The 14,241-nt window shown below is 43.4% G+C and overlaps 1 protein-coding gene across 5 annotated transcripts in view; it reads left to right on the top strand.

Annotated features, from left to right (window-relative positions):
* The window catches only part of RASAL2 (RAS protein activator like 2), a 448,317-nt gene that overhangs the window by 201,556 nt on the left and 232,520 nt on the right, over positions 1–14,241 (top strand). For all 5 annotated transcript variants that reach the window (XM_029618579.1, XM_029618578.1, XM_029618576.1 and 2 more), the window contains one exon: positions 3,555–3,681. In XM_029618579.1, the coding sequence (XP_029474439.1) occupies positions 3,555–3,681 (127 nt within the window). The remainder of the gene's footprint in view (positions 1–3,554; positions 3,682–14,241) is intronic.

Here is a 14,241-nt window from a genome sequence, read left to right as displayed (position 1 = left end):
GGAAACAGTAACTTTGGACAAGCAGCTCTGTGCAACCTATTCACCCAGTAGTCTACTCTCCACCTAGTAGGGGTAGAGTTGTCTGTTCAGTAGTTGTTCTGCAGTGCAATCCTCAGCTTGGGACTCTCCATATGTTATGGCTAATTCATTCCTACTTGTTTATAGAAAAAGCAAGTTTGCTTATCTGCTAACAGGGCTCTCTGTAGACAGCAGGATGAATTAGCCATTCTTAATACCTGTCTCCCTTCCTGGAGAGTCAACTACCTTGCTAAAGGAACCGACTGAGATGTTCACAAGGCACATGCTCAGTTATGACTTTACCGAGCTCTGAGAGCTAAGTCTGTATAGGTAGCATTGGATGACAACACCCACACCTAATGCCTAAATTCATCCTGCTGTCTATGGAGAACCCTGTTTACAGGTAAGCAAACTTTTTCTACCATGCTGAGTAAAGCCATGGAAGAATCTTTCCATTGCTGCAGCTACATTATGGAAAACCTTGCCATACGAATTGACCTTCAAGGCCATGGCTAAGACATTTTTTTCAGACAAGCTTTTTTGTAATCTTAATGATCTGTTGCATGGTTGTACTATTGCCTTGACAGTAAGTCTTTTCATTTTAATTCTTCGACTGTTGCCTTGACCAGATCATCTGGACATCTGTCTTCACTATGTATGTGTTATTTCTTATATAGTTTTATTGAAATTATGTATGTTTAGTTGTGTGCCTCTTAGGGCTTTGCATAAGCTGATATAAAATAAATCCCTGAGAGGAAGATATGTTTTCACAAAGATTTTGTCTGGTACATCAGCACTCCATTCAGGAGCTCGTAGTCAGTGATTCTGAAATATAAATTTAAAAATGTAATATCATAAAAATAAACACTTCTATTTGAGATACAATGTTCACCAGTAATGATGGTTTCCAACATCATCTCCAGCTAACCTTGGAGATCTTTGCTTTCATAGAAATGTAAAAACATGATGGCAGAAAAAGACCATGTGGCCCATCCAATCTACCCATCCATCCAATTAGTTTAGCATTATTATTCTCATCACTTCCTTAGAGATCACCAGTATTTATCCCATGATTTCTTGAATTCAGATACTGTTTTTGTCTCCACCACTTCCCCTGGGAGGCTGTTCCACACATCCACCATCCTCTCTGTAAAGAAACATTTCCTAAGGTTACTCCTCCAGCTACCCTCTTTCGAGCTTGTCTCATAATTTTCCATTTTTATTCTTTCTTCAAACTTTCTAAATAAAATAAGCAAAATACTTCAGGATATAGAGCATCAGTTTTGATGTCAAAACCTTTTTTTTTTAAAGTTCTTTTCTTGGCAGGTCCTGTTTTTTTGGGTGTGTTTAGTTTCACCTGATGTTTATTAATGCTACCATTCTTGTTTCTTGAAACAATGAGTAATCAATTGTAATTGAAAAACAAACACCAAGGCATAGCAAAATAAAACATAATGAAGTTCATGTTCAGCTGCTATCCCACTGAGCAAGTTAGCCAGATAAAAATATCCAGCTAACTTATCTAGGATATTCAGCGGCACAGCCGTGCCACTGAATATATTCGGTTATCTAATAGCTATCAGGATAAATGTATTTGGCTAACTTTAGACCTCTAACTTATTTGGCTAATTTAGCCAGAAAAGTAGCTGTGCCCTAGAATGCCCCCTTCCTGCTCCCCGCTGGCCAGATAACTATTTTTCTGGCTAAGTAGCGGCCTGCTAAAATTGGGGAAATATCGAAACAGCGAAACTTGGCTGGATAAGTTAGAACTTATCTAAGTAATGCTGAATATTATATATTGAATAACCTCAATATATGTATACTCTCATGTGGCCATACCCCGAGTCTTCTTTGAGGTTCCCTGAGTGCCAGCTGTCCTGGAGGTTAAAGCTTGCTCTTGCTCCTAGCCTGACTTTCTTCCCCTCACCTCCTCCTGTCCATGTCCGTAGCCCAGCACTGTAAAACTTTAACTTCTTCCTGCATCCGCTGTCTCCTCTTCACTTCCCGTTGTGCCCAGGCGATTCATAATGCAGTGAGAGAGAGAGAGGCTGAGACAGTGTGAGTGAGCGTGTAAGAATGAGAGAGAGAGAAGGAGGGAGCTTTATTGGGGCCCCAACTGTCCTCTGCCTGAGGGAGAAAGCAAGTGTGAGTGAGAGAGCCTATGACTGAGAGAGAGGGAGCTGTAAGTGAGATCCCCTCCCCCAGGCCCCTGTTACAAACCAGAACCAGTATTGTGGCCCCAGTTTAAAAAAAAAAAAGGTTTGCCCACCCCTGCTCCACAGGGTTCGAGTACATTTTTTGCAAGGTTTTGTATTGCTTCATAATGTGCCTGATAGCAGAGGAGGTTTGTGTTGCTGTTCCTGAAGTGCTGCAGGATTTGTGTGGTAAATATTAGTTTTAGTATTTTAATCTTTTACAGGATTGTTCTGTGGAGGGGAGGGGGAAAGAAGATAATGGTGATTGTTGAGTTTATTTAGGAAACTGATTACTGGCTCTGTTGCTCTAAAGCCTAGAGGAAGGTACAAAATCTTGAGGGATAGAAGGGCTTCTGAGCCCAAGCCCCAGGTCTTTTAAGTACGTAGCAATGCCCCTACACAAATACCTAGAATAAAATGAATTAGATTCTGAATTTGATCTGGTTGGAGAGCAGTCCAATAAATGACAGCTTATAAAAAAAAAAAAAAGTACCGTACGTTTTAAAATTGGATTATTGGATCTATTATAATTAGTAAGCAGAAGGTATGAAAGATTGTTGTATTGATTGGTTACATACTGTGTGAACAAAAAGACATGTGGTGCTATTAAATGTTAGTAGGCAGCTCAGTTGCAAAGTGGATCTTGCGATATTTAAAAAAAAATGTATATAGATCAAAAAGATTCATTCTTTATATAATGAAACTCATGTGCATTAAGTAAATGGCTGATTTTGTTAAGCTACCATGTGATTAAAAGCCTTGGAACAGTCTCCTTTGTTTTCAGATATGGATAGTACTTGGGGTGTTCCTGGGATTGCATTGTGTATTTTGGGCGATCTTATTTTATAGCATAAAGTTACTTGCTTTCATCCATTCAGAGGAGTTCTTTGAATGAAGGACTTCGTGCCTTACAGTATATTTCACACATTGAATACATCCCATGGTATAGGAGACTAAGCATATCTATAGGACTCAACGTAGTCTTTAGTATGTTTGTAGAACACAAAGTTCCTTGTTTATTGTAGTAACTTCTAGTTCAATTAAAATATAACATTTAGAAGGACTTTATAGAAAAATTAAAACCAGCTGGAATTGGCTTAACCGTATATCAACATTAGAGTAAGTCTGCTTTTCTGATGTTTACTTTTGTTGCAATGGGTTCCCTCCAGAGGGAGTTCTGTGATCACATTAAGCATGCTGGTAAGACCTGCTTTACTGGATCCACTCATAGGCCGAGTGGAAGAAACTATCAGTTGTCTGTCTTATCTTGACAAGAACTGGAAGAAATTTCTCATATCTTATTAAACATGTTTTTGGGGGAATCCTGTGTTTAAATTGTAGATGCCCAATGAGACAGCACAGGAGCAACAGACTGATTCCAGCAAAGGCCGCAGTCTCCGGCGAACTGTCAGTGTCCCTTCAGAAGGTCAGTTCCCTGAATATCCACCAGAGGGAAGTGCCAAACTCGGTAAGTTGCAATGCCTGGTTTTTTCCCTTACAAAAGGAATATAAAATTATTTTAACTGTTGTGGTGTCTCTTTCCAGAGTAACAGGAGTAAACCTGCTTACATCCATTTAATTGAATACTAGTGAAGGAAAGCGCAGGGTTTTATAACATGAAGGTTATAGTGGGGGGGGGGGGGGGTTTGCTGCTGCTGGTTTGCCTGATAATTCAGTAAGCAACAGGCTGAAAAATATATATCTGTGTATGTATTGTAATTAGAAATGTAGATATATTTAACTCCTCCATGCAAACAGCCACATCTGGGGTGGATGGACTGCTAGCACATTTAATGGCAGCTTATATGGGGAGAAAAGAAAAACAGCACATGTATTGATGATCTGCAAAAATCAGCATGGTCCTGGAAAACATTCATCTATTGTAGAAATATTTTCATGTACTTATCCTTTATCGTTCCGTATCATAGTTGTATAAGCTGTTATGCAGCTCTGCTTGTGTATGTCTGTATAGCCATATAGTTATTTATGTAGATTTTTATTTTTAAATCTTTTTTATTATTTCAGAAAGCATAAAAAAGGAGCAAATGGTACATATTTGTTCCTGATATACACCATATACAATGCAATGATTAAACAAATAGACAACAAAACATTTAACCACCCGCTATCTCCTCACTTTCTCTCCCCAACCCCCTATAGATTTCTATTTATAATAGTGAGAAAAAAAATTCAAAACCTCTGCAGAAGGATCCTATAGCTGATAATTTTTCTTGCCCTTTTTATAGGCTTGCAATATATAATATTTGACCAGATTTAAGGATTGAACAAAGTTGTGTATTTTTTCACTTGAGCAGTTTTTTTTGACAGGTTTTGCTTTGTGTCAAATTTTTCTTACATAAAATTTGCACAGTTTGAAAATTGTGCATGCTAAAATGAAATGTTTATGCGCCATTTCCTGATGCACAGCAGTTAGAAGCAAGACTGTCAAATAATGATATAAACATTTTGCTGAAATCATTTCAGTGAACTTTATACCCTGCACAGAGGGCTGAGCAGCCTGACTTTTTGCACTTTGATAAGATGATGTAACTTGACAGCTTTGTTTCTTTTATGCTTCCATCCTGAAAATATCTTAGATGCTAAGTGACAAGCATATACTTTTTTTTTTTTTAACAAAAGCATTAATACCCTGGCGTCCAATATATAAGTATTGGTGGGACTGGCCATCTAGGAGAAGCATGTCTAATGTATAGATATTATGATCTCCTGTGAGAATTAAAAGGGTGAAGTTTGGTTTGGGGTTTTTCAATAAAACCTGAATTAATATCTGAACCCTAATACTACTTTTGAGATGTTCTCATGAATTCTAAATTGATACATTATGTCCTAGTTTAGACAGCCACTTTTTTGAGAGAGAGTCATCAATTACTAAGTGAAAACCCAAATAAGCAGATGCCTAAGAAAGTTAGAAGTCAAAAACCATTTGCACATGAAGCCCACAAGTTCCTGGAAAAGGGGATTGCTAGACCAAACCTATGATCAGCAATGGAGAGAGCAGACTACTGGGAAAGGACATACTTATTCCTACAGTGTTTCATACCAAAACACATTCGTTATGTCCTTGGTAGAAGAAGTTGTGTTAAACTGAACAAAGATCAGGACGCTTCCACTTCAAAGCAACACATCATAAGATGAGCATCTCTGCCAGCCCCGTGAGAATGTGTTGAGCAGCAAACAGCACAAGATCTAATGGAATCTACGTTCTTTACAAATGTGCAGATGAAATACACAGAATCTGCATATTAAGCAGCAGCACTACCCAGTGGGTCCTAGATCTGGACATTAACTAATGCTATGAGAAAGAAGATGAGGCAGCCATAATAAAACTGAGAAAAGTATTTTCATCATCCTAAGTTAAAGCCATTAAAAATTCTGTAAGTGGTTTGGCTCAGTTTGGGTTCAGGAGCAAATTTGTCCAATGCTGTCAGTGGGGTTTGGCCACATTATAGAAGTGTTGATATTGAAGGAAAGACAACTGGTGCTATTGTGGCGATCCGGGTTAGCCTAAAAACAGCATGCTTAGTCTCAGTAACGAGTGCATGTGTACAGTTGGGCATGCCGACTAGGGCCGAGGGGGTTTATAAAGTGGAAAATGTAGTAAAAAAAAAATAATAATTTGACTGTAAACTGTCAAAACAATGCCTCCTGAAGTCAACAGTTTGTCACTACAACCTTTCATTGCTTCATTTTAATATATTTGCTGTACATTGTTATGCAACTAAGATTTTATGTGAGTCTTAAATTTGGTACTAAGTGAAAAGAAATGCGGGTTTTTTTCTCATTTCACTGGCTATTTGTTGTAATCATAAATACACTTTTGTAAAATTCAGCAAGGCCTGTTATAACCTGTGCAGTACAAATTTCCATAGAATTCTGTAAGCATAAAAAGTAAAATCTCTTTTCATTTGATTTTTTATGTCATGAAGCACAAATATTTTTTCTCCAAGGACAAGCAGGACGGTAGTCCTCACACATGGGTGACATCATCAGATGGAGCCTAGCACGGAAAACGTTTGTCAAAGTTTCTAGAAACTTTGACTGACACACACAGCATGCCCAGCATGCCACTATCCATGTGTCCACTCGGAGTCCCTCTCCAGTCTATCTTTTTCCGCAAAGCTGAATCATTCAGGCCGTGGAGCTTGCACTTTTCTGTGAAACTTCATGTTTGTTTTTATTCTTCCCATGTTCTGCCAGGTCCCTCCGTTTTTCGGGGTTTTTTCTCATCGACTCTGCAGGTGTTTTGGTACCTCGTGGTCAATTACAGACAGGGCCGCCTCCCGGTGGCCGGCACACTGCGTTCTTTTGATATGGCATCGTCCGGCTTTCTCCGATGCCCCAGGTGCCCACGGACCATGTCCATCACAGACCCTCACAAGGTCTGTGACCTCTGCCTGGGGGCGTAGCATGACATCTGTGGTTGCTATCTTTGTGTCCAGATGACTCCTAAGGGTCATCGAGCATGGTTGGACAAAATGTAAAAGCTGTTTGGCATTAAGAAGTTGGATCAATCGTTGGCGTCTGGGACATCCACACCACAAGGGAAGGGAGTTTTGGCATCTATCCCGTCCACTACTGATCCTCAATCCCGTGGAAGGGGCAGGGGACCGTGCAAGGTCAATCTCTTCTTGATCCAGGTTGGGTTCGTCCCTATCTCCATCAGTCCTGGTGAAGGACCGATGCACGCACCGAGAGAAGTCGAGGAAACACTGGCACCGCTCATCCTCTTCAAAGTCAGACCTCAGGGAGGCATCTGCCGCCTCAGTGCTTTCCCTGAAGAGGTGCTACCCTCCGGTCCTCCCGAGGACTCATGGTGGCCCCCACTGATACCAGTGGAGGGTTCGTTTCTTCCCCCGTGTCTCCGGGGGTTGATCCAATTCTGCTGCCTCCCCCTCCTCAAGCTGTTTTATCCTTGGAAGCTTTTGAGGAGGAGCTGGAGAGGTGAGTGCGGTTGGCTGGGCCCTGCAGGGCATCGAGCATCCGGTTCCTCTGGTACCACCTCTGCCACAAGAGCCGACTCCTTTGGTGCTTGCGCCTCTCTTGGAGCGGCTGGACCTGCTGCTCGGTGTCTTACTGTCACAGCCAGCTCTGATGCTCCTGACCCCTTCTCTAACAAGAGGGACATTGCTGCTGACATTACCGGGTCTAATCCTGGTGAGCGACTCTTCAGATGAGTAAGGTCCATCAGGGTCAATGGCGCCTCGCCCTCACACAACACCCTGACAATCTCTGGCACGCCCGGTCCCATTGGATTCAATACCTTCTGTGCCACCGATGTCTCCACTCCTGAGGCCAATGGATCCGTTGTGCCCATGCGGCCTGGGATCCCACTGGTGTCGTTGGTTCCACTGGTGCCACTGCAGCCCTCTGGCTTGAGGCCCAGGGCACAAATGGGACCTCAACCCCCCGCGTCTCTGGATGTTCAAGCGAGGGGAAAGCCCCCTATGGTCCCTGGGAAGGGGAGGCATCATTTTCTTCCACTGAAGAATCGAAGGACTTGCCTTTGGAACCCTCTCCACTGGAAGAGAAGCGGAAACTTCCTCCAGAGGATCTTTCTTTTGCTGGTTTTGTTAAGGCCATAGCAGAGTCGGTGCCTTTCCAGCTATTGACAGAAGAGGACTCTCGTCACAAGATGCTGGAGATCCTGCAATTCCTTGATGCTCATGAAGAAGTGATAGCTGTTCCAGTTCATTCTAAAAGCTAGTTCTCCGACTGTGGGAACACCCCATTTCCATTCCTCCTGTGAACTGGAAGACGGATGCAGTCTATCTGGTCCAGCCCACCACAGGGCTTGAGTATCGTCAGCTGCCTCACCAGTCCGTAGTAGTGGAATCAGCCCTAAAGAAGGCGAAAAGACTTCAAAATCATGATTCGGCGTGCCCCCCCCCCACGGGCTGGGAGCACAGAGCTCTGGGTGCTCTTGGATGCCGAGTATTACAGGGCTCTGAGTTGGTAGCTAGGTTTGCTTGCTATCAGCTCTGTATGGGGCAGTACTCCAGAAACCTCTGGAAATAAGCCCAGGGGTTGGGAGAATGCCTCACGCAACAATTCCAAGAGGACTTCCAGCAAATAATTCAGCAGGGCCTGGACTGTAATAAACATGAAGTCCGCTCAGTGTATAACGTGTTTGAAACAGCTATGAGGGTTGCTGCAGCAGGTATTGGGGCTGTTGCATGGCTTGGCTACATGCTTCTGACCTATGTCCCAAGGTGCAGGACTGTCTGGCAGACCTGCCCTGTACAGGGGACAACCTATTTGGGGACAAGATTAAAGATGCGGTTGCCCAGCTGAAGGACTATCACGAAACCCTTCAGCAGTTGTCGGCCAGCCAGCACTTTGGACACTCAGCCCTCCAGCAAAAAGCCTCCGAGGCAGTATCCTAGAAGGCCCTTCTAACAGCCATGCAAATACACCCCGCCGGCCTCTAGGTCAAGACCTCAGCAGGCACCGGCAAGACAGAGGGCATAGCAACCTCGTACACCCCGCCAACTCCAGCCCCACATCAAAATCATGTTGCGAGATTTTGACTGGTGGCCAGGGGGTTTGAACCAGCCAATCCTACCCCAGGGTTCCGACCCCCCTCCCCCTTCCCAATGGGCAGCCACCTATAGCTATTTGCAGAACGATGGAGGTCAGTTACCTCGGACTGCTGGGTCCTGTCCATCATGAGGTAGGGGGTACAGATTACATTTCCAACGACCTCCACCCCATTTCCCTCCCCCCCCCCCCATGTCCTCGGGGAGGTGTAGAGCATCAGCAGATTCTCAGAGTAGAGCTCTCCATCCTCTTAACAGCTCAAGCAGTTGAACCAGTCCCGTCAGGCCAACGGGGGGATGGGTTCTATTCCAGGTATTTCCTGCTTCCCAAGAAAACTGGTGGCTTTTGCCCTATTCTGGACCTGAGGGCGTTAAACCGGTTTCTTGGCAGAGAAAAGTTTAAGATGGTATCGTTGGGTACTTTGTTCCCCCTCCTCAAAGCTGAGGCTGGCTCTGCTCCCTCAATCTGTCGTATACGCCCATATCCCCATTTCTCCGGTAGATCGGAGGTATATACGGTTTCTGGTAGAACAAGAGCACTACCAGTTCTGTGTACTGCCTTTCAACCTCGCGTTGGCACCCCGCATCTTCACCGAGGTCCAGGGGCTTATCTTCGGTAGTAGGGGCGGTAGTAGGGACTTATCTTTGGAGGCAAGGAGTGCATGTCTTTCCTTACCTCAATGATTGGCATATCAAGAGCGACTCCAGGGAGCAAGGGGGTGCTGCATGCTGCGTGCTGTACAGTCCACCATATGTGCCTTGAAAAATCTGGGATTTCTGATCAACTATCCAAAATCACATCTCCAGCCATCATTGCAACTGGACTTCATCGGAGCCAGGCTGGACACTGTCCAGAAGAAGGCTTTTCTGCCTCGTGGCAGGGCAGAGCCCTTGCTCGAGTAGTCTTCGGGTGCATCCCCGTGTCTCGGCGCAGCAGTTTCTGAGACTCCTGGAACATAAGGCGGCGACGGTGCTTGTCACTCCGTTTGCATGGCTGCACATGTGCAGAGTGCAGTGGACGTTATGTTCCCAGGGGTGTCAAGCCACCCCAGGATCTTCGGGTTTGGGTCCTGATCACCACTCCCCTCCGGCAGTCTCTGGTGTGGCGGAAACACTATCCAATCTGGAGCAAAGGATGCCCTTCTGGGGCCTGCAACTCCAGATCGTCCTCACCAAAGACCTGTCCCTCACGGGTTGGGGGGAACATGTTGCAGATCTTCACACTCAGGTCTTTGGACCCTGCAGGAGAAATATTCCCAGATAAACTTCCTAGAGTTACAACTTGAAGGCGTTCAGGGAGCTACCTATACAACAAGGTGGTCCTGGTTCAGACCAATAATCAGATGGCGATGTGGTATCTGAACAAAAGGGAGGGATGCAGTCATACCTCCTCTGCCAAGAAGCAATCCATATATGGTCATGGGTCCTTGAGAATGAAATCTTCCCCCGGGCCGTGTAATTCTCTGGGATGGACAACGTCTTGGCGGACTGAGTTTGGCCTTCCAACCACATGAGTGGTCCCTGAATCAAAAGGTAGCGAACCACATCTTTCACCTATGGAGTACCCCAGATATATATCTATTTGCCTCCTCAGAGAACTCTCTGGGATGGGTGGACAGGGGATCGATGTCAGATGCCTTCTCATGTCATTGGGGCACCGGTCTGCTTTACATTTATCCTCCCCTTCCATTAATCTCGAAAACTCTCCAAAAGCGCCAAGAAGACTGAGGCACCATGATCCTGGTTGCACCCTTTTGGCCTCGCCAGGTCTGGTTCCCTCTTCTATGGGAGCTGGCCTCGCACCCTCCAATTCGGTTGGGGACTGCTCTGGACCTGATCTCTCAGGACCGGGGCAGGCTCCGCCATCCCAACCTCCAAGCCCTGTCTCTCATGGCTTGGATGTTGACTGGGTGACCATATAGGCACTGGGCCTCTCAGAAGGCGTGTCTTGAGTCCTCTGGTAGTCCAGGAAACCTTCCATGAGTAAATCCTACAATTTAAAGTGGAAAAGGTTTTTAGCTTGGTGTGTTGGGTGTGGTCTGGATCCCTTCTCATGTTCCCCACCGCAGCTTTTAGACTACCTGTTGCAGGTCTCCGAGTTAGGCTTGCAAACAACTTCGGTGAGGGTTCACTTTAGTGCCAGGGAAAGGATGGTACTAGTATTTCCACCCATCTGCTAGTGGGGTGGTTCATGCATGGCTTGTTGCAACTTCAGCCTTCCACTTGGCCCCCAGTGGTCTCTTGGGTCCTCAATGTAGTCTTGTCCCAGCTCATAAAGGCTCCATTTGAGCCCCTGCAGTCTTGCAATCTGAAGTACCTGTCCTGGAAGGTCATCTTGGTGGCGGTTACTTCAGCACAGAGTCAGTGAACTGCAGGCTCTGGTGTCATACCCCACTTATTCAAAGTTTTGTCATGATAAGTTGGTGTTGTGTACACACCCAAAGTTCCTTCCGAAGGTGGTCACGGAATTCCATCTCAATTAGTCCGTTGTGTTATCTTCCTTTTTTCCAAGGCCACACACTCACCAGGGTGAGCGTGCACTGCATACTCTGGATTGTAAAAGTTTCCAGAAACTTTGACAAACACTTTCTGTACCAGGATCCATCTGATGACATCACCCATGTGTGAGGACTAACATGCTGCTATCCTTGGAGAACACCTTTACAGGTAAGCAACTCTGCTATGTTGCTGTTTCCCATCATCTCTACATCAGTATTAACTTATTGAAAGCATGATTTTCCTTGGCTTGGCTTTAGTTTTCTGCAATCTTATTTGCAACTGTTCCTTAAGCCTTATTTTTTGTGTTTTTTATAGTCATGTATAGACAGTGGAGAACAGAGCAAAGCTGAGCTAGAGTGGTGGATGGTACATCTAGAGATTGGATCATCATTGGGCATAGATTTCTGTGGATTGCACTAGTACAGGAAAGGAAGTTGAAAAGAAAAGCCAGCACGTGAATAGACGAGGTTGAGCAATGATCAAGGTTGAACATTAACACGTAAGACTGTAAATAACACTAAAAGCAAAAATGACCCTATGGGGAAAATAAAGAGTTCTGAATAAGAGCAGGAATAAGATTTGGAGAGCTGAACCCTGGGAATGCCTAATGAAGCTTATGAAACTCCTGTCTAGAGATCAGTTCTGGTGTACTCAACTAAAGTCTGTGCATAGTAGTGTTTATTTCTATATAGTTAGTAAATAAAGGAATGTTGAATCCAATTACCACAAGGTAGCCCTACTCTCTCGGCCTTTCTGATCATTCCTGTATAAGGGACTGCGTAATGTTAATCCAACTCTTGTGGTGTTTTGTTTGACAAATCAACTTTTTTGTTGACATGTTGTTGGTTATATGAATAAGTAAGCTGAGACAGTGTGTAATCATCTTTGACAGCTGGACTGTTGCGTTGTCAGCATTCTCTATTTACTTGGATAGCATAGAAGATCACCATTCTACAGTTTTGGACTAGTTGCTTTGTTTCTGTGGGAACTAAGCATAGATGTATTACATGTAAAGTCATGGAACTGATTCATAAAATATTTTCTTTACTTTTTTTTTTATTATAGTGCATAGTTTCTCTAGCTCATATATATATATATATATATATATAGAGAGAGAGAGAGAGAGAGAGAGATATGAATGATGTGTAACTCTTTCATGAGGTGTGTTGCTCTTCTAAACCACAGTCCTTCATCACACAGGAGAGAAGCAAAGTCTGCCAGCCAAATTGGCTTTCACTTGGCAGAGATGTTGAATGCATAGTAGCTTCCTCCCTTGCTCCTTTCAAGAGAGGTAGAAGACATCTTGATCTCAGCCAGGAAACCTTCAACTAGAAGTCCTATACCTTCATACACAGGCAATAGTCTAACTGAGGTCAGAGCAGGTAGCGTTCAGGCACAAGCAAGAGTCAATCCAAGGTCAGGGCAGGCACTGACTCGTACAAGGTCAGGAACAAAGCTGGGTCACAAGGAGTAGTAAGAGCAGGAACAGCAAAGAGACTTGGGAGCAGGGAGCAAGTCCTATTGCCAAGGCACACAGTTAATGAAATAGGCTTCTGTATATATAGGATATCATCAGCCAGTGCCACAGGAAGTTCAGGAAGTCAGGCCTATAAAACCCAGAAGTAGTAGTGTGCCCCAAATAGAGTGGGGATGTAGAGAAGAAACCAGATACTAGGACCCACGCTGGAAGACCGCCACAGGTTTCAGCAGCAGCATCACGAGGCAAGTGCATGTGGTGACAAGACATTACACAGGGTAGTTTTTTTCAGTATTGCTCCTCTGTGCAACCCTCAGCTTGGGACTCCCTACGTGTTATGGTTAATTCAGCCCCGTTTGTTGATGGAGAAAGCAAGATTGCTTGCATATAAACAGGGATCTTTGTAAACAGCAGGATGAATTAACCATGTTTATTTCCTGCCTGACTTTCTAAAGAGTCTTTATTAAAGATTCTCTCTGAAATAGAGTGAGGGCCTTCTTTCCTTTTTTTAGGTTTAGTATTAAATGAGTATGCAGCATATACCTTAAAGAAAAATTACCTTGTTACAGAAATAGGAAAATAATTTATATGTATGTATTGCCTAAGTCTCAGACTCTGTTCATTTTGTAGCTTTTATTACTGAATGAGAATACCATGCTACAACCACAATTTCTGAAGCGTTTCTAATCACTCAAACAGTGCCTCTTATTTGAACTGAAGAGTATTCCTACTCTGAATATGATATTGTTCATTCTTTGTCCTTGGGATGTACTTGAGACAGTGGCAGTACTTGCTCATTATAAATATTGGCACTTTTTAAATGTTACATCAGTGGAATTCTTAGAAATGCCAGCCGTAAACACCATGCCAAATGCTAGATTAGAGCATCAAACGAAGTAGTATATTTCCTATTGTTCTCTCCCCCTCCTTTTATCAAGAAAAACTGATTCAAACACTTATAAACATTCTTCAAGTTAGAAATGTAGTCCTTTGACACCATCTTGAATATCTTTTTAATTTTGGATAGAACAGTATGCCAAGGTTCTGAAATTGAAAAAGGCAAAAGTCACTTGAATTAAGATATTGATTATCTTCAAGGAAAAATTGCCATAGCTGAGACAGCAATAATGAGTAGCAGCACAGTCTTTCTCAACAAAGCCAAGCAAAACCATGATTTCCCCTATTTAGATATAATGGAGTCAGTTGAGGAACAGGAAAATAGTCGGTTGGACATTGCTTTATAGGTAAAAAATGATTTTGCAAACGATGGGTCAAGCAAAAGTGCTAAGTCAAAGACTTGAGTTTGTCATATTTTGGTTCAGGAAGGGATTTTTTTTTCACTTTCTTTCTAAATTGGCTAGAATATTTTTGTTTTCTATTTTGCTGATATAAAGAAAGCTGATAGACACATGCAGAGTCAAATTTCATTTTGGTTCAGTATTCATTTCGTAAATTGCAGTCATTCATTTGATTAATTTCAAATGAAAAATATAAT

Source organism: Rhinatrema bivittatum, chromosome 10, assembly GCF_901001135.1.
Source record: "Rhinatrema bivittatum chromosome 10, aRhiBiv1.1, whole genome shotgun sequence".
In the NCBI taxonomy this organism is placed as follows: Eukaryota; Metazoa; Chordata; class Amphibia; order Gymnophiona; family Rhinatrematidae; genus Rhinatrema; species Rhinatrema bivittatum.
The sequence above is the reverse complement of the archived record's forward strand: the minus strand, read 5'-3'. Positions and strand labels throughout refer to the sequence as shown.